A 19,713-nucleotide genomic window follows, 5' to 3' on the forward strand; every position below is an offset into this window, starting at 1 on the left:
CTCGAATTCACCCACCGTTGAGGCTCCTGTGACCATACAGTGACAATACCACCACCATTAGTTGTTGCCTGCCACGTGACCCACTCTGGGCCTCTCGTGATCGCTCATTGGTTAGGCAACAGGATTCCCTTCATGCACAGTTGGTGGTTATCGGCCATCATCCTCAAGGCACCCATTGAATCTGCCTACCTTTTTTCAGCTTCTCCTCTCACTCACGAATTGAGTACTCTCCAGCGACCCTCACCATGCTTTCGTGAATGTGCCCTCTGCACTGTCTTGTGTCCGATACTCGAACCTCTATCTGTGATCCTTATCAATCCCCTCCGCAATCGTCATGTCAGTCCTCCGACATGGGGGAGGCGGCGGCGGCTTCCTCCAGCGACGTCTCACGAAGCTATATACCGATACGAAAACCTCATGCGAAAGCGTCACAACGGCATCGAAAGCCGTCGATGACCCTGAGCTCGTCGCCCTCCACCGGAGTTTCCAGAAACAGAGAGATCGCTTGCTGGCATGGGGTCTAGATTGGAGCGATGCCAGCGCGGCTCAGCCCAACGATATCGACGAATCCTTGACCGCCGCAGGCTTCAGCGATGTCGTTGAGAGTGTCATGTCATCAATCCAAGAACTTCTTAACGATGCCGAACAAATACAACATGTCGATGCGCCACTCCTGCCCTCTAAAGAACGAAAGGTCGATCTTCCGTCAAAAGATACTCTCGGCAGCCGACCCCTCAAGACACAATGGACAGACGATGATATCACTCGCTCAAACACGATCTTGAACGAACTCACTGGCTGCATCGATACCCTGTATGACTTGTCGCGCTCGCGCCGCACGATGGCGTCCAGTATGTCGTCAAGCAGGATGGGTGGGCGCAAGCTGCGTGCTAGCCCCGCATCGCCCTACGATTCTTCCCACGGCTCATTTGGTGAGTCTAAAGAGAAAGTCCAGAGCCCAAAGCCAATGTTCGACCCATTCTCCTACTCGCCCTCGACGCCACACCACGACTCCTCCAATCCCTTCCTCCCGTCGAACCACCTCCTCATTGAGCGCTCGGCTCTTCAACTATATGGAGCAGCTCATGAGAATAGTCCTCCGCCATATGAACCTGTTGCGGCGTCTTCCAATTCGCGCGCTATTGGGCGCCTGAATTCTTCGGCGTCGCCCGTTCTTGCCTCCACGAAAGAGTCGCATGTAACTGTCCTAGTTGAATTCATCCCCATCATGATGGATGCCGAGATGAGCCCCAAGAGTTCTCGATTGGAAAAGCTTCAGCAGTCTTTGGAACAATTGCTGCAGAATGCCCGGATATCTCACCTAGGTCTTATGCGATTCCTGGGCTACTGCATTGACCAGCCCAATGCTCGCTATGCATTCCTCTATCAGATGCCAGTCGACTATTTTCCGTTCCTTCAGAATCCCAGTGACTTGTTGAAAGAGCTGACGCCCAAGCCATTGGTGGCTCTCCTTCCTTCAGCTGAAGAATACCGAGAGAAACGAGTCCCAAATCTGGACACTCGCTTTCGATTGGCTTATGATCTGTTAATGTCTGCTCTTCACCTGAGAAGTCAGAACGCCGTACACGGTAACATCAACAGTAGCAATGTGATCTTCTTCCCTGGTCGGGATGATGCTAGTGATGACGAGAGCGGACTTGCCCCAGATCTCCGTCGTCCTTATCTAACTTCTCCCGCACGGTTCTCTGGCGATGGACCCACACCTGAGCCATTGTCTTCGGCAATGTATCGTCATCCAGAGGACAAGAGGTCTGTTGAAGATGATGGCGCTTGGGCATATGATCTGTATTCTCTTGGCCTTATCCTCTTGGAGATTGGACTATGGGCTCCAGTCGGTCGGCTTTGGAAGATGAAATATGACCGTACTTGGTTCAAGCATCGCGTGGAAGATCTCTACGTCAAGAAGCTTGGCCCGAAGTGCGGTGGCGCTTACCTCCAAGCCGTTCAGCTATGCCTTGATGCCCCCAACTTCCATCTCTCGACACAACCCATGACCGATCTTGGTCTTCGTGTGCCTCAAATCTACCACTACCCAGTCCTTGACCTGTCAGAACCTGACGGCACCTTCTCGTTCTCAATGAACTTCATGTACACGATTTGCAAGATTTTGTGGTCTTGCTGCCGAATTGACATATTCTCGGCGCCCGGAGCAGAGGAGTTGGATGACTGTCTCCCACTTGCGCTAGTTCCGACCCCCGAACCCCTAACTATCCAGGACAAGGTCAATGCATACAAAGCAAAGCATGACTTGACCAATTTGGATAAGAAGCTCCCAAGCATTCCTCAACAGGACTGGACTCCTTCAAATGAGGAAAAGTCTGTTGAGAAGCCTGCTAAGAAGCGCACTGTCAAGAGGCTTCCACACCTGGAAATTCCAGATGACCACTTACAGGAGTGGAATTTCCACATGATGCCCCGGTTGAGTCGTCTCCTTCAAAAGATTCTGAAAGAGTCCTCCGAGTCTTGTGGGGTCAACCTCATCATGACTGGCGAGTCCGCCGAGAGCGCGAGAACAACCATCTGTGTCACTTGCGCTAGCGTGAAGAAGGTACGATTCGCTTTGAAGAAGCACTTCTCTCTCGGTCGAGATGATTGGGATTTGATTGTACTACGTGGCGACATCGAAAGATCCAAGGTGCCTCGCAACAAACGTCGCCGGCCGGCCAAGACTCGTCCCAATGTGTCGAATGCAACTCCCTTTCGCCAGAGAGAGCTTAACCCATGTCACCAGCAAAGACCTCTTTGCGGAGCGTCCATTGGCGCTTTCCAAAACGAAGAGCATTTACCCCCCGTCTCCTATGGTGGCGCCGTCATCGTCGATGGCTTGCCATATGGTCTGACAGTTCATCACATGTTGGAAGCTCCCAGTGAAGACGAAGGCCAAGGCAATAGCCACGGAGACCCGAACCCAGAAGACCCATCAAGGTCGGTGGGTAATTGGCCGCGCGATACAGCCAATACACAGAACCCCGAATTCATGTATAACTATACCGAGGACGACCAGCCTGGAATGAACCTCGAGTTCGAACTTTCCGATCTGGAGGACGGGGATGATGCATCATTCTCGCAAGGTCTAGAGTCTGGGTATGATGAATTTTGGCTCTCGGATGAAGAGTCGTCGGATGATGACTCTCTTGGTGGCGACGATGACGATGACGACGCTGCATCAATCGGCGACACTGCTGGCATCGAACCTGGTGAAGAACCTCGGCTGCTCGTCACCCAGCCAGCCATTGACGACGTGCACGATGACTTTTTTCCATCCCCAGAGGATCGAGATGATGAACATCTCGCCTCACACTCCCTTGGCTATGTCCACGCCTCCTCTGGAGTACGTCGCTGGACTCGAAAGGGCCTCAAGCATGAGATTGATTGGGCCCTCATCAAAGTGGACGAAGCCCGCATGGACCCCCGCAATATCATCCTCGATACCACCGGATCCAGTATCGCCCGTCCAGGACGGCCCATTCCACCACAACCCATTTTCTTGAATAAGGTCGCCCGGATGGAGGAGCTAGGTGGTTTGCAAGTTCATTGCTGTGGCCGGACAAGCGGGCTACAGACCGGCCAGATATCCAAGGCCATGACACTGGTCAAGCTGCATGGCCGGCATTCTTTCTCGACAAGCTTTTGCGTCAATGGGAATTTCGGAGGTAAGAGGTGCTCCGCAGATCCATGTTTATGTCTATATGATCCTTAATTAGATACCCTTTGTTTTTTTTTGTTATGCACACCCTCTTTTGTCTTCCCCTTATAAGCTGGTAAACAAACAGCACCACCACACCTAAGACATACACACACACACCCATCGCCTCGTATCGAGTAGCGTTTCATCAAGCTAATCATCATTATGATTCAACAGCCCCCGGTGACTCTGGCGCATGGGTCTTCGACCGCCCAACCGGCCGCGTCTGCGGCCACGTCCTCGCCTGGTCCGAAAGGACAAATACAACCTACATCTCCCCGATGGAGGTCACCCTCGATGATATCGCCCGTACCCTCAACGCATCCCTCGTCTCCCTCCCCGGCGACCCAGGCAGATCGACGGCCTACGCGGACCCTACCTCGCCGCCCGCCCAATACAGATACCAGGCTCAGCAGCTGCCCGGGGACTTTGGCCGTCTAGCCCTTGGGGCTGGAGGCAGCCCCGGTCCGCTTGTTCCTCCTCATCCACATCACTTTCCTCATCCTCATGGCCACCCAGGCTATGCTCGTCCTCCGCCTCCGCCACCTCCTCCCCCTCCTGGCTCGCGCGAAGCCCATGGACCTGTATACCGTGGCCCTGTCCCTCCGATTCCGCCATCCCTTTTGAGTGGTCCGCGCAGTGTCGAGAGACAACTTGCTTGAGCTTTGAATTATATAATATTGGTGTACTTTGGAGATTTATGTTTTTTTTTTCTTTTTGAATGGGATATTTTGTGATTATGATATGACTGCATTGATGTTTATGTCGACAATACCCACGGTGAAGCGTCTTGTGTCTTTTTGGTTTGTGTACATCGTATGATCGGCCAATTATATCTACTTGTTATTGTTAGATATCAGGTCAATTTTTCATGAGAAGTAGTCAACTTCCATAAAATGAACCCTAAAATTGTTCATACATAGTGCTCCCTCAGGTACTTCTTGTGCCGCACTCTTTATTGTGTCATTCACGTATCCCATGAGACACTGGGAGAAAGCCGTGTCAAGTTTCTTGGGATCTTTGCTCAGGTCACCTCTCTCTCGTGAAGCCGGTTTGGAGAAGCTAGACTCGTAGCGATAAGACAACAGAGTAGATGAATCTTCATTTTTGTGTCTCGTGATAGTGTTCTATACTCTAATATAAAGGTTATGAGGATTGAAGTAATTAACATCTGAAAAGAGATCACTGACCTTGTGGGTCGGTGTAAGTTAGTAGAAGGTTGTAAATTGTGCAGATTAGCAGTGAGGACAAAAGAGCCATTGGCCCCTTTATAAGGAGAGAGGACGAAAGGTGGTTACGAATGACGTTCACTGTTATTGATGATCCGCGTCCCCGAAGAGAATCTAGGTGGAAATCATTCCTTTGGAAAACAAATCATACGGTGCCACTGATAGGTGGAGTAGAAGAGATCAACACAAGGGCTGTAAGATAGCACGAAAAGAAAGACGGTGCGATATATTGACGTCAGAGTAATTATTATTGATAGTTGGTTTTAGCTGCAGGACAAGGTAGATCGATATTTTCTATCGCCCATTAGGCTAGAATAAACAGCTGAGCTTTGCGGAATGATCTATTTCCACCAGGTGAGATTCTGTATAGTAACTCCATCGGTTATTTCCTGCTCCGCTCATATCAGTATGTGATAAACGAAGGTGATAGTCGAAGGAAACTAGGCCGATCGGGGCTGTCGATTTTATAGCGGTCATTCGTGCTGTAGTTCTGGTATTTAGCTTGAGTTTTCTCCACTGAAATGAACTCTTGTTTCTCGATTTGAGATTTACCGATGGCTCTTTTAATATCTTTTTCCGAGTCCCGAGGTAAACTAATGAAGGTAATGAGGTATCCGCTCCTTTTTTACATTAAAGCGATAGCTAGCAACCACTATCTCAAAGAGACTTCAAGCGACGGGACAATAGAAAGTCGAGGGTAATTTAACATATATTTCTTTATATCCTGAGATAATCGAGTAGTCATGACACCAATGTGTTTAAGTGAGTTCATATTCTACAACCTAAGGTCATGGTTTGAGCAGCAGAAAACTCACAGGTGAATACGACGCCGCAAATAAGAGCTAAGCCTCGCCGCTCTCACTTCTAATCTATTATAGGCAGCAAGATGAGCACTAGAGCCTCTTTCTCGATTTTCTGGTAGATCTATTATCAGAATCTGATAATATAGCTGCCTATTGGCCGTGAAGTGTCAATTTGGCCCCCAACCGACCAAGCCCTTGTGTCAGCCCGAATCTGACATCGGACCAGCTTTGGCGCAATTTATAACATTGCAAGGATATCAACGCCTATTGCTTCTTTCGTATCTTCCCTCCCTGAACCCTACCATGCATCGAAGAACAGGCCGCTCGAAATCAAAGAATGGCTGCATTACCTGCAAAATGCGCCACGTGCGATGCGGTGAAGAAAAGCCTAATTGCGTGCAATGTATCAAGACGGGGCGCAAATGTGATGGTTACAGCAACCAATCCCAAAAGGAGCTCCGGAAAAAAGTCACAGACCCATATCCTGCGTGGCTAACTGTCAGCCCTGATACCCGAATAGTCCTTGTCCCGGGTTCACGGGAAGAGAGGAAATATATCCACACATTCTGCACACAGACTTCTTCAGCCCTCTCGGGGTTCTTTGCTTCGGAAGTGTGGAATCGCTTTCTCCCGCAACTCAGTCATCGAGAGCCGACTGTTCGGCATGCCGTTGCCGCGGTCAGCGCGATGTATGAGCAACTATATCACCCAAATGCTAGTCAGGGCGGCTCTGATGGCTTTCCACTTCAACAATACACCAAGGCCATCCAGAAGTTCCGGCAACAATTGGTGAATCCTCGAGACTCTGATTACGACTGCTTACTTGTCACCTGTCTCTTGTTTGTATGCTTGGAGATGCTCAGGTCCAGTCACGCGAGCGTCCTAGATCATATTCAGGGCGGAATGCAAATACTTCTCAGACAACAGGATGAAAAGACCAACCAACTTAAAAGAGACACCGTTGACCAAGAACTACGTCAATCATTCCGCCGACTGAGCATTCAGCTCCCCCTCTTCGGTCGATTTTTGATACCCTTCCACCCTCAAACAGAAACAGCGTTATCCCCAGAACAGATTCTCATCTTCGATAATATTGCTCAAGCTCGAGACTCTATGACAATCCTGATGAACCGGGGCCTGGGATTGATCCGACCCATCGGCATCGATAGGATTCTCCCATCCGAAGAAGTCAATCAGCAACAGATACACGAACAGCGTATCCTCGCACAGGCATTCTACAACTGGAATGTGGCTTTTACTACGATGATGCAAAAGCCAGCCAAAAGCGTGGGCATTTTGGATTCACGTGCTCCACTAGCCCTCCAAATCAGCTATTTTGTCTCTATCACATGGATTCTTAGCTGCCTATCACGAGACGAATCCGTCTACGATCAGCATTTCGCATCTTTCGAAGCCAGCGTAGATGCAGCAGAGAAGATTCTCGCCCTCAGTGCACAGACAGCCAATCCATCAACTCCTGAGATATTCTCTCTAGATGCTGAAGTTGTCCCAGCAATATACTTGACCGCAATGAGATGTCGAGAACCAAACATTCGACGCCGGGCAATCGCGGTTCTGTCCAACTACCCCACAAAGGAAGGACTGTGGGGCCAAGGAGAGCGCCAATATCAAATTGCTAAATTGATACTAGAGATAGAAGAGCGACACTATCAGCATCTTCCAGTGGAAGAAAGAATTCCTCGTGATTCACACCGGGTGTATGAAGCTCTGATCTTCCCAACAAAAGGTACCTACCTGGACCCGTGCCCGGTAACGATTATGATGAAGCCACATGGGCCCCAAGGGCCATGGGCTACCCGGGTTGAATTTGTGGAGCTGCCAAAGCTGAAATAGAAATTTGAAGGTTTAGACAACAGGAATAGAATCATGAATGGCCGGCCTTTCCCCAAAAAGTCTTCTTCTAGAATCTCTTCCCTTAGGATGCTGATGTGTAAATCATCGTTGCCTAGCTAGATCATAAGCCATGGCCACAGTAAGCCCAACGTAATCACCCTTCAATATCTAGACCATCTCTGTTATGCCACCTCTAAAGGATTACGGGCAAGCCAATAAGGGACGTCCACCTGCTGACTTCTGTTAAAGTGGATCTGGGGAGCTCAGACGAAAGTTATATTTTAGCGCCGGGGAAAATTACGGAGCAACCAATGAGTGTGCCTCCACTAGGCTGCATCTATAAAATTTGATCAACCCATCTTTCTGTCCGAGCAATGCCCAATTAGAAATTGCAGTCTATTCGTGAAGCCCGAAACGTATGAAGCTAGATACTACAAAATTGACACCAAAGACTAGATACGTCATAGAGGCGGAGCAGGCCTTTCCTTAGATTTGGCTATTTTTGTTCATTGGATATCTCTATCAAAATTGACACCGTCGAAAACCTGTCCAGCGATCTGCCTATAAAAGCGTTGACTTAATCCATGAGATCCATTTTTCGGTTTCAAATCACTTGTCCCAGACCACTCCAGCAAATCTGAATCCTTGAAGTTTTCATTTTCAAGTTTTATATACCAAGCTCGCCAACATGTCTTATACCATTCAGCAACTCATTGAGATAAATCAGGGATGCACTGCACTGAAAGATGATTTGGAGCCTTCATATGGATATGTCCCAACAAAGGGAGCAGGAATGGCCTTCTGCATCCTGTTTGGTCTATCTATGCTTGCACATACTTTCCAATTCTGCTGGAAGCGCACCTGGTGGTGCAGCGTCTTTGCCATCGGATGTTTAGGTAAGAAATCTTCCTCAACCCAATTACCATGAAGCATACTGATGAAGTTCTATTTTAGTCGAACTCATTGGTTGGGCTGGCCGGACATGGTCCTCTGACTGCCCATATAACTCGACAGCATTCATGATCCAGATCTCAACTTTGATCATTGGTTAGTAGAGTCCATTCCCGGTTCATATCATATCCTCCAGCATGAAGCTAATCAAGATCTCAAATTACAGGTCCGACTTTCTTCACAGCAGGAATCTACATCCTCCTGGGTCGATTCATCCAAATCTTCGGCCGCGAGTCCTCCTTCCTCTCGCCAAAGCAATATCTTTGGATCTTCTGCACATGTGACATAATCTCACTCGTCGTCCAAGCAGCCGGTGGTGGCCTTGCATCTTCCGAATCGGACAAAATCGGCGGAGACACGGCCACAGGCACGAACATCATGGTAGCCGGTATCGTCTTTCAGCTGATCTCTATTACAATCTTCGTCGGATGTGCAGGTGACTTCCTCCGTCGAATTACCAGACTTGGATATCTGAGTTGGGCTTCTGGGTCTTTTATGATGCTGACGGGTGCGATGGTTCTATCGGTTGTTTGTATTTACATCCGAAGTATTTACCGTACTGTGGAATTGGCGCAGGGGTGGAGTGGATATCTCATTACGCATGAGTCTTACTTTATTGGGCTTGATGGTGTCCTGATGGTTGTTGCTGTTGGAATTTTCAATGTTTTTAATCCTGGCTGGTTGCTTTCTTCTGTTAGGGGTGCAGGTTTGCCTGTTTCTCGGCCGACTGCTGAGGTGAAGCCTGTACGCTATTAAGGTGGAATGAGCTGCACTCGGGGACGACCATGTGGTGTTTTATGGTTAGATGGGCCCAGGCACTTCATCATCCCTAGCCAGGCCCTGGTCTTTCTTTTATGACTGAATGTCGTATTGTAGTCGGCGATATGTGGTAATTGGTATATACTCTGAGCACTCAATAGAAATATAAAGGCGTTATGTTACTCATGCTATTATAATTTTGTTCTTTTTTAGTAAATGCGGGCAGCTTTGTCTGTTTGTAACATTCAATGGCGTTGCCTTCGTTGTATATACGCTCAGTCTGGAAGAACCACAGTATCGCCCATATGGGATGCTACAGTTAACCCCTAGGGGTGACCCAAGCATAATTATGTAGCTCTCCAAAGCATACATGTCTAGATCTTGGTGCTCGCGGCATATACTGCGATGGTTCGCATTAAAAGAGGAAAATTTCAAATCTGCGTGACACCAGTAGCCTAACTCTACTACTCAGCTGCTATGAAACAACTTGATGACATACCTCAGCCACTTAAGTTACCGCTAGTGGCAGTCGTCCCCCAACTCTTCAGTCATGTTTGATCTCGGCCTCCCTACATACTCCCCGAGAATCATCCGGGAATGCAGCACATAGGCTTCAGAATGTACGAGGGTAAGATACCCGGTCAATATGTTTTGTATGACTCAAGACTGGTGTCTCAGTTACTTTAATTCGCACGTTTTCCGAGCCATATTGCTTCCTGCATACTGTAAGGGTATTTTAGATGGTGACTCTACAAATTATTTCTGTCAATTCCTACATGAATTTCACGTTACCTCTAGAGTCCAAGTCATACCTTTGTAACCCCTTTCGTGATGTTGTTATATTGCATTTCAAGCTCTTTCGCTTAGCATTGTGAAGTGTTCGTGTCTGATTCATGGGTCGCATTAAACCGAGTCCTCCAACCTCCCAGCAGCAAGTATGAGGAGATTACTATGTATGCGCCCTAAATCAGCAGTTAGTATGATGCAGGACCATTCTGTATGTTAATTGTGGCGAGTACGAGATCATTTGCACCAAACTCGGCAACCAACATAATCAACGTCAGCCTAGTTTCCGCTCATCAGGTATGTTCCGTCGAAACCTAGGCTCCGTCGTGGCCATGCGCACTCTCGGATTCATCCCCGGCTTCTTCTCCTTCCTCTTCTTCGTCTACGCTCTCCCACTCGTCATCGAGTTCGCCCTCGGCGAACTCTTCAAAGTCTGCCTCTTCCATGACTTCGTCCCGAAGCAAGCTGAGTAACTGCAAGAGTCCGGCTTGCGTGCCAAATGTGCCTTGTCCTGGAGGGTTTTGACTGGGGCTCTGTGTACCTTCGGTCGATGCTGAAGGGTCTGCTCCGTCATGAGAGATTGGAGTAGCTTTGTTGACAAGATCAGGAGCTAGGCTGACGATGCGGATGGCTTTGGTGGGGAAGACACGAGCCGGGTTTGCGCCTGGGGCTGCAGGTATGCCACCGGGTTGAGTGGAGTCGCGCCAGCCAAGGGTCTGTGTTTGTCTTTGTAAGCCCATTCGTTTCTTTTATAATTCAGATGTTTGAACTTGAACTCACGGTGTAAGTACTCATAATTGCATCATCGGCCAGCGCCATGTAACTGATTGGGACGGCAAGTTGAGGTGCGGAGCTGGTGAGCAGCGAGTAGGAAGCGCGGGTGGGATGTTCAACATCCTGGATCTTGTCGTTATCATCGAGAGCAACGACGTAGATACGATCCTGAATCTCAAACATGACTCGGTGATTGCGGAGTGATAACCAGCCTCCGAGGTCAAAGCTTGACCCATCTGACTCGCACTCAAGAATGGAGCTGTTCGCTGCCAGGCTGGCTTGGTCATGGACTGCCTTGCGCCAGTTGGAACAAATGAATACACGACCGGCGCGAGAGAAGCCGACAAAGAGATTGCCGCAAATCATACCCGATCCCCATTCATCCTCTCCGTGCCAGACGTGTTCAGGGTCACTCGGCGCAGGAAGAGGGCCTTTTTCAATCTTGATTGGCACCAGCCCATCCTTGCTTGGGGTTCCAGGTGGGAAGAATCGATGCGATGGGCCGAGTCGCGCAGCTCCAGCCAGAGCCGCGCCTGCAGAGGGGAATGTGGCCGGGGGTGGGCGGACGTGGTATCTGTCAGTGCAATGGGCCGGTTGCAAGTTGCCCAAGAATGCACCAGTTTCCTTGTTGTATGCAAAATATCCCTTCTTTCCCATGGAATAAATCACCGCGTCCTTGCTCTGGTCTAGATGGCCGACACCGTCTTTCTCTATCTTCAAGTGGGTGGTCAATTTTGGAGGCCGCTGCGTCATATCGTAAACAAAGCCCTGTCCCTTGTTAGACACAACACAAAGGTTCCAATGAGACAGCTGGAAGCCTCTAGTCTGACAATCGTGGTTCAAGATCGCAATGCGACGGAACTCTCCGCGCTTGGCGCCTTCTTGATCCGTCTGCCAGACCTCCACGGAATCTCCTTCGCTATCAAACACAGCCATTCCATCCTGATACTCCAGGTGGGCGTATGGTCGGACCGAGTCACCATCGGTATCCAGCACCGAGGGAAGTCGCCATAAGATGTCGCCAGTGTCCATATCAGTGACGTTCAATCCTCCAGCATGAGAGGTGGAAACAAAGAACCGGCGCTTGAAATCGGCTTTGAATCGCCAAACAGGATCATTGCCAACTTGAAGCACAGACTCCTGGCTCACTGGACGTGTATTAGCCCAATTACGAGCGAGTAGTGTTTGGCGCTTGCATAGATCCTTCCATGACGTTGTGTTCTCAAACACTTTGGCAAAACTGTGTGTGTCGGAGAGGAACGAAAAGTCTCGGGAACCTCCAGGGGGTTGAGAGGTCTTCGAGTCGGAAGTGTAGATTGCTTCTTGGTGGGTGATGTCGATAAACTGATGCCAGGCCTTTGAGGTAGCAGTGAGAGACGCGAGGGCCGAGACGGGTGCGAATTCCAGGATTTGGAGGACAATCTCTGGGGGGAGGATGGTGAGAGGATCCACCACGGGTGCACCGATGGTCATCTTCGTAGATTTGGGATACTAAGGGTGTTGAAGGTAATAAGTGACGATGGTGGGGAGTCGCAGTATTTTGTCTGCCCCCACCGCCCTAGCCATGACGTAGTTTCTACAACCACGTGCTAGAGAAGTCTGGATGAGCTTTCTTATTTTTAAGCTTAAATTGATGCGGCGTCAAATATATCCGACTTCAGTGGGAGAAGCTTTCGGCACAAAGTGGTGAAATTCATGAAAGGCAAATCGAAAAATTATACGGAGTGTGCACCTGGTCACATATAGATGGAACACGCAATAGAAGAGAACGATCTCTAAGATTTTTTTAAGCACTCTGCAGAAATTCTGTCCTTAGCTCTCATTCAGCCATCCATGCAGACTTTTGAAGACAGATTATTGGGGCCAATTTAAGACGTTTTAATCTTTTGAAGTATATATCACTGATTGTGGCATCTTTGAAGACATATGCAACTGCAAGAACTGAGAAAAAAGCACAGTATCTAGAGTAACGCTTGGGAAACACATTTCCAGCTTTCGTGCTACTAAGCACTATCGAGGGTTCGGGGAAATTGATCCGCGAATCCATGCTCTCTAAGCAGATGAAGAATTACAGGCTTTTCTGATTGGCTCAGTTCAGAGGGAATACTGGCCCACAACAGTGACCTTCTCCTTTGAGAATTCGTAGTCAATGTCATAATCTGAGTACAAGGTTTTATGATGGAATGTTATAAAAGCAAAAAGAACCAATCAAATGCCAAATTATCCTTAACTTGCGAACTTACGAACTAAATGCATTGAATTGCCCTTTCAATACTCCTAACCCTGTAGATACAGTCAGAGCATAGATTTGTGAAATGACAAACTTGGTTAACAATAAACGACGAGCCTCCACATTTAGTACTTATGTAGTTCTATTTGGGCACCTATGAGATCTCCCCCTCAACCCCGACCCCAACCCCGCCCCTTCACTTCACTTCAAAATGGGCAATCCAACCCTCGAACACTTCGCCGCTCTCCAGCTCGACTACATCATTATAGGCGGAGGAACAGCCGGTCTAGCAGTCGCTGCACGTCTGAGCGAAGACGCCGAAGTCCAAGTTGGAGTCATTGAAGCCGGCCCATCAGCCCTAGACAGAGAAAACAACGGAGCAATCAATATACCCGGCCGATACGGCGAAACGATTGGATCTGAATATGACTGGCAATTCGAAACAATATCCCAGCCAGGTCTTGGAGGACGCTCGCTGCCCTGGCCGCGAGGTCGTGTTCTAGGTGGCACAAGTGCGCTCAACTTTATGGCGTGGAACCGCGGCCATCGTGATGATTATGATGCGTGGGCTACATTGGGTAATCTGGGGTGGGGATGGAAAGATCTTCTGTAAGCATTGCCATGTTTGGATTGAATTCTACTTGGCCAATGAAGTACAGGGAGCTAACTTATCGTAGACCCTTCTTCCGTCGCAGCGAGAACTTCCACCCGCCTAGCGCTGCCCATCAGGAATATTATAAGTCTGCTTATGATCCCGAAGTTAACGGAACAGGCGGGCCTCTACAGACATCGCATGTCAAACAATACGGCATCGCGCACCAGTATTGGCATGATACGCTCAATAATCTCGGAGTAGAATCTATTCCCGATAGTCTGGCAGGTGCTAACAGTGGTGCGTGGAATATGATTTGCACGCTAGATCCAGCCCGTCAGGAGCGTAGCTATTCTGCTTCGGCATACTACGCACCCATAGCTGGACGCAAAAACATGCACATTCTCACTGAGGCCACGGTATTGGAGGTTATACTCGAATTGGACAACAATAGTGACTGGGCTGCAAGAGGAGTCCAAGTTCGTTGTGGCGAAGAAGAAGCTAGCATCATAGCTACTCGAGAGGTTATCCTCAGTGCTGGAAGTGTGCAATCTCCACAACTCCTGGAACTGTCGGGGATAGGTCAACGCGATATATTGGAAGCTGCTGGTATTGATGTCAAGATTCATAATCCCAATGTTGGAGAGAATCTACAGGACCATATGAGTATGGGCGCTTCAATTCAACTCCATCCTTCAGCTGACAATTATAGTGACCGCTACTATCTTCGAAATACCACCTACCTTCCCTACTCGCGACGACATCCTCGGTGACCCTATTCAACGCACTGCTGCTGACCACGCCTATTACGCCTCGCAAACGGGACCATGGACTGTGATGCCGTGCTCTGTGGCCTACACACCACTCTCACAAATCTTGCCAACAGACGAATGCGCTGAGCTATATAATGATGCTCAAAAGATTGCAAAAGAAACGGGCCGTATATCCGATGCCCTTTTAGCCAGCCAGTTTGAGCCAGGCAAAACACGCGGCCAGATCGAGTCCCTCTTCGATCTTGGAAATTGGAGTCCAGATTTCGTCTCTGAGCCGGGCAAGAAGTATGCCACGATGCTTCAAATGCTGCAGTATCCGTTCTCTCGGGGGTCAATCCATCTGCCTCCGAAAGGCGACAAGCAGAAAACTACGGTTGACGACAAGCCTGTTATTGACCCACAGTATTATCTCGGTGCTGGTGAGATCGATAGAAGAATCATGGCAAAAGCGCAAAGGTGGACAGATCGAATCTGTCAGACTGAGCCTTTGGCCCATATTGTCCGGGCTCGTGTCTTTCCTACACCCGCTGAAACGTCTGATTCTGAGGAAACTGTGTACGATAAGTTTGTCTCTAACTATACAATCACCGACTGGCATCGTAAGTTTCGCTCCCGCTCCCTGGTATATTGAATCTCCTGTTGCTAATTTTCGTAGCTATTGGTACCTGTGCTATGGGCGGATATCAGAATGCTAAAGCTGGCGTCGTCGACGAAAGACTTCGTGTGTACGGTGTTCGCGGCTTGCGGGTTATCGATGCTAGTATCATGCCATTGCAGATCGGAGCGCATATTCAAGCAACTGTCTATGCGATTGCTGAGAAGGGGGCGGAGATGATTAAAGAGGACTATGCAAGCAGAGGATAGAGACATAATTCTGACGCATGATGCTATACACCACTAAGAAAACACGTAGTTGCGCACGTGAAGACACATAGTATCTCCCAGCAAGAACCCGGCATAACAAGCATGGTACTCAGGAATTGGATATTTCAACCGTAGCCGCGAATATCCAGGGATGACCCGTGCAGCTCCAATCATGGCAATCCCGGGGGCGTCAAGTGGGTCAATAGTCGCATTAGCACAAGTCATCAAAATATACAAACAAAAAGCAGGCATCATAACGCAGTGAAATAAAATATCCGGCTCAAGGTTTTCCATCGGAGATGCGCCGATCTCGCATCGGCTAATGCCGAGCCGGGCGTGGGGATAGCGCTTCCCGCTAACACGAGGGGCAAAAGAGGTATAAAAGTGACGAATTCCACCGGGACTCCGGAAACTTTTCCAGCTTAGCGCAGACCATTTGACAACCTCTTCCTAGTTGAGTCATTCGTGAATCGTCACACGAAACATCTTAATCCGACGCGGAAACTGATTCCCGCGTGGGTCGAACCATATATACTGCCGGGGATCTTTCGTTTCACTGGGCACTTATCGCATACACATTTTCTATCCGGCATTATGATTTCAGGAATCGCGCATGTCAATATTACTATCCCGAAGGGTACCTTGCATCATGCCCAGGAGTTCTACGGCACTACGCTCGGGCTGACCTCGGCACCGGTACCTGAGTTGCAGAAGGGGACTATTCTATGGTTTGCCGACTGAACTATAGACCCAGGAGAATATACCTAACCTGCTGTATAGGTTCAATCTCGGCTCCAGTGGACAGCAAATACATGTCACAATCGGTTCTACTGATCCCACATCTACCCGGCATCCATGCTTTAAGCTCGATAGCCGTGAGGAACTTGATGAGATTAAGGCGAGCATCTATGAGCATCATCTTCGGGGTGGACCTGCGGCACCAATGGCTGCTGATAAGCCTGGAGAGCAGGATTCTGGTAAGTTGCTTGTTCCTAACCGCGGTCCACACTTCCGTGTGCTCATGCATCATAACTATAGGGACCCAGGCAAAGGAGTATCCCACACGCTTTTTTGCCCGCGATTATGGTGGTAATTTGCTTGAATTCACTATGTAAATACCTTGATCTTGAAATGCGAATTGAATGAATTGCACTACATACATAATCCATGGCCTCGACTTTTGCCAAGAAAAAAACCTATAGCTCTGATGTTGTTAGCCAGGGCGGTATGGATTGATCTGATGAGGTTAGGGTTTAAGTTATGAATATCACATTAAGATGAGCGTATTGGATATACATGAACTAGCCAAGACCTAACGTTAACTTAATTGTTATAAAAGTTGAGTCAATATGCGTAATGAGCACAGTAGACCTTGCTTTACCCCACATCGTCATGACTCTACATGACTCAAGCATCCTCTCCACTCCTCCACCCCAGTACGGTATATAAGACTGCTCTTGCAGGGAGTAGCTGCTCATAGACTCCAATCCAGTTTAGGGAATACATCACACTACACTCCTCCAACTCCATTCCTGCAAATTCCATGACAATAGCCTCAACCGCAACCTCAACCATAATTACACCCCCCACCATGTCCCTAACCTTCTACGACATCGCCCTGGCACCCCCAGTCGAAAAAACTTCCTGCTCACCAAACCCCTGGAAAACCCGCTACGCCCTAAACTTCAAAAAAGTCCCCTACAAAACAACCTGGGTGCCCCTCCCCGACATCAGCAAGGTCCGCGTCCCCTTCAACATCCCCGCTTCCCGCAAATTCGCCGACGGATCCCCCTACCACACCCTCCCCATCGTCTCAGACCCAACCACAGGCCGCACAATAGGCGACTCCTTCGAAATCGCCGTATACCTGGAAGAACAATACCCATCCTCGGGAGCGGGGGAGCTTTTCCCAGCCCAGGACCTTGATTTCGTGTTTGGACGGGAACTAGAGCTTTTCGCGCCGATCGCGGTCGCGGATGTCGGTGAGGATGGGGCTATCCCGGCATACGTGCGGTTCAATACCAATGTGGATAGTGCGTTTACTGCGCATGCGCAACTGATGGGGGGTGGGTTGCCTTTGGATCCTGCTAGGGCGCAAGAAACCAAAACGGAGTTTGAGAAGAGGATTGGAGTGCCGTGGGATGCTATGGTTGTTAAAGGGGAGGCGAGGGGGGAGTTGATGAAGTCGTTTGAGGAGACATTAAGTGGGCTTGCGAGTTTGTATAGGAAGGATGCGAGTGGGCCATTTTTATTGGGGACTCGGGCTACTTATGCGGATTTCATTGTTGGGGGTTGGTTGCGTATGTGTCAAGGTACCTTGCCTGGGGAAGAGTGGGACGTGATCAAGGGGTGGTATGGCGGCATCTTTGGAAAGTTGCATGAGGCGCTAGAGGTGTTTGCGCAGATGGACTAGATCTGGAGGGTTTGGCGACGCTCCTGTATATATGATAGTAGTCTCGTATACGTTAAATAAACACTAGGGGAAACCTAGATTATGTCGGGTACGACATGTTCACTGAGCAGCCGCTGAAGGGTGCCAAGGCGTACTATTTGCGTACTGTGCTGCATGACTGGCCGGATAAGCAGTCGCTGCTGGCGCTTGCCCGTGTTCGGGAGGCTATGGCTGACGACTCGGTGCTGCTGATTAATGAGAATACCTTGCCTGAGGTTGGCGCGTCGAGCTTCTCGGTGTCGTTGGATATTAACATGATGAATATTTTTGCTGCTTTGGAGCGGACTGAGAAGCAGTGGGTTGATCTGCTGGAGCGGGCTGGCTTCAGGGTGGTCAAGATTTGGCGCGCTGACTATGATGGTGTCGGATCGAATGCGTTGTTCGAGGCTGTCGCTTGTCAACTGTGGAATTGATATAACGTTCACTTGATTTGGAATGTACCGGGCTCTCGAGAGATTCAATCAATCAATGATAGTCCTCGGTATCTCATGATCCACATGCTGAAATTCACAACTCTTTCAATCTGGTATAAATAGACAAGATCTTAGACATTGATACGCCCTGCTAGAATATCGTGAGGACTTTGGCGAGGTTTAGCAGGAACCTGCTGGCTATTCATGAGAAGAGACGGAAGATCGACTTGAAAAAGTGCTCCACGTCGAGGGTGATTTTCGCTGGCGTTTGAAATTTCGAGTTCAACTGCGTTAGTGGAACCAGAAAATTTTATACCGGTAAAGTATACATAATACACGCGTGATGCTTGCATAGTCGCAGTCTTGTAGCGCAGTTGGCGCTCAGTTGCACATGTTTGCTTACAGATCAAAAAAGGCTCTCAGGCAGTAAGGCTCCAAGGCCAGGACATCAAACGCGCCAAGTATCACAGTATGTAAATGGCTAGCGCACAAGCGTGGATGTGAATCGCGATTTCCCGGTTTCTGTATCTGAATTTAATTCTTTAATTTCCTCGGCAAGCTACGCATGATTCAATGTCGTTCTCATTCTCTTCCCCGAGTTTTCCTCAGAAGCTCAACATACCTGTTCAGCACCCCTACGAGAACACTCTCTAGCATTGCATCTTTGTCTACGTGCTGCACTGGACAAGCCGTCCTCGCCTCACGGTTAGAGAAAATACCATATCCGGGCACTAAGCCAAGGGCTCAACGATTTCCCCGGGTCAGGGGGGAATCACTACCTCGGCCATTTTCGTCCACATCAGCAACCATGGTCATCGAAGACTCCAAGAGAACCCCATGGCGTCGAATGTGCGACAACATGGCTGACCTCATTGAGAGAAATTTGGAGACGGACGGGTTCCGTTACTGGGGTATCACCATGTACCGAACCACCTACAAGAGCGACGCGGACTGGGCGAAATTCCTCGATCGGTTCATAGGCAGTGTCCGCACAGAACTAGAAAGCGACGATGGGCTCGATATGTTAGATTCCTTTCGGCCTGTTGTGATGGAAGACGCGCGCCGCTTTGACGGGGCCACGCCTGATCAAATACGGGACGCTTTCAAGGAATGGGCGAGGGTGGCTTGCGAGACGGAGCAAGGGGTGCCATACAAACGTGCAGAGTGGGCGTACTCGGCCCGATATCGGCTGTGTATCTTGGTTGACGAGGAGGCGTTACAGTCTGTGCTGGATATACCGACCGAGGACTTGGAAGCGTATAATACTACTGGATTTGTGATTCTGATCAATGGGAGGTGGCCCCCAGAGTGGGACCCCGAAGAGTTGGCTGCAGGAGGGGGGCCAGACGATGGACACGAGCCAGTGTACGGCTGTACGTTGGACGAGATTGGCTGGATGAAGGTTCGATATGGTGAGGCGCAGACTGGAGCCTCCTCACGCATGACTGATGATGGGGATTGGAGCGTTGAGTATCGACGGCCGCCGGCCATTGGTTTTCACTTTTGAGCGGAGACCGGTCCTAACGC

At 49.3% G+C, this 19,713-nt stretch overlaps 9 protein-coding genes across 9 annotated transcripts; 8 read left to right on the forward strand and 1 right to left on the reverse strand.

Moving 5' to 3' along the window:
- Positions 1-334: 334 nt before the first annotated feature.
- On the forward strand, positions 335-4,368 carry PENARI_c009G02499 (uncharacterized protein; the record flags this gene model as incomplete). Its single annotated transcript, XM_022631783.1, has 2 exons — positions 335-3,674; positions 3,884-4,368. The coding sequence occupies 2 exons, from the start codon at positions 335-337 to the stop codon at positions 4,366-4,368; spliced, it is 3,825 nt and encodes a 1,274-aa protein (XP_022488150.1).
- A 2,057-nt stretch (positions 4,369-6,425) lies between these two features.
- PENARI_c009G04746 (uncharacterized protein) lies at positions 6,426-7,592 on the forward strand (the record flags this gene model as incomplete). Its single annotated transcript, XM_022631844.1, has 1 exon — positions 6,426-7,592. One exon carries the CDS (start codon positions 6,426-6,428, stop codon positions 7,590-7,592), a length of 1,167 nt encoding a protein of 388 aa, XP_022488267.1.
- A 688-nt stretch (positions 7,593-8,280) lies between these two features.
- Positions 8,281-9,299, forward strand: PENARI_c009G11708 (RTA1 domain-containing protein; the record flags this gene model as incomplete). Its single annotated transcript, XM_022632055.1, has 3 exons — positions 8,281-8,488; positions 8,547-8,639; positions 8,710-9,299. The coding sequence occupies 3 exons, from the start codon at positions 8,281-8,283 to the stop codon at positions 9,297-9,299; spliced, it is 891 nt and encodes a 296-aa protein (XP_022488384.1).
- A 1,103-nt stretch (positions 9,300-10,402) lies between these two features.
- PENARI_c009G02671 (F-box protein) lies at positions 10,403-12,335 on the reverse strand (the record flags this gene model as incomplete). Its single annotated transcript, XM_022631787.1, has 2 exons — positions 10,403-10,804; positions 10,869-12,335. The coding sequence occupies 2 exons, from the start codon at positions 12,333-12,335 to the stop codon at positions 10,403-10,405; spliced, it is 1,869 nt and encodes a 622-aa protein (XP_022488148.1).
- Positions 12,336-13,303: 968 nt separating this feature from the next.
- PENARI_c009G11582 (GMC family oxidoreductase) lies at positions 13,304-15,321 on the forward strand (the record flags this gene model as incomplete). Its single annotated transcript, XM_022632051.1, has 4 exons — positions 13,304-13,701; positions 13,770-14,350; positions 14,397-15,056; positions 15,113-15,321. The coding sequence occupies 4 exons, from the start codon at positions 13,304-13,306 to the stop codon at positions 15,319-15,321; spliced, it is 1,848 nt and encodes a 615-aa protein (XP_022488340.1).
- A 594-nt stretch (positions 15,322-15,915) lies between these two features.
- On the forward strand, positions 15,916-16,436 carry PENARI_c009G05992 (putative glyoxalase family protein; the record flags this gene model as incomplete). The annotated part of the gene is made up of 3 exons (XM_022631880.1): positions 15,916-16,049; positions 16,102-16,298; positions 16,360-16,436. 3 exons carry the CDS (start codon positions 15,916-15,918, stop codon positions 16,434-16,436), a joined length of 408 nt encoding a protein of 135 aa, XP_022488304.1.
- Positions 16,437-16,912: 476 nt separating this feature from the next.
- Positions 16,913-17,734, forward strand: PENARI_c009G06793 (glutathione S-transferase family protein; the record flags this gene model as incomplete). The annotated part of the gene is made up of 1 exon (XM_022631905.1): positions 16,913-17,734. The coding sequence occupies one exon, from the start codon at positions 16,913-16,915 to the stop codon at positions 17,732-17,734; it is 822 nt and encodes a 273-aa protein (XP_022488404.1).
- A 95-nt stretch (positions 17,735-17,829) lies between these two features.
- PENARI_c009G03856 (uncharacterized protein) lies at positions 17,830-18,186 on the forward strand (the record flags this gene model as incomplete). The annotated part of the gene is made up of 1 exon (XM_022631820.1): positions 17,830-18,186. The coding sequence occupies one exon, from the start codon at positions 17,830-17,832 to the stop codon at positions 18,184-18,186; it is 357 nt and encodes a 118-aa protein (XP_022488119.1).
- Positions 18,187-19,045: 859 nt separating this feature from the next.
- On the forward strand, positions 19,046-19,693 carry PENARI_c009G04888 (uncharacterized protein; the record flags this gene model as incomplete). The annotated part of the gene is made up of 1 exon (XM_022631848.1): positions 19,046-19,693. One exon carries the CDS (start codon positions 19,046-19,048, stop codon positions 19,691-19,693), a length of 648 nt encoding a protein of 215 aa, XP_022488364.1.
- Between the last annotated feature and the right edge of the window lie 20 nt (positions 19,694-19,713).

The sequence above is a fragment of the Penicillium arizonense genome, assembly GCF_001773325.1.
Source record: "Penicillium arizonense strain CBS 141311 chromosome Unknown PENARI_contig009, whole genome shotgun sequence".
NCBI classification, from domain to species: domain Eukaryota; kingdom Fungi; phylum Ascomycota; class Eurotiomycetes; order Eurotiales; family Aspergillaceae; genus Penicillium; species Penicillium arizonense.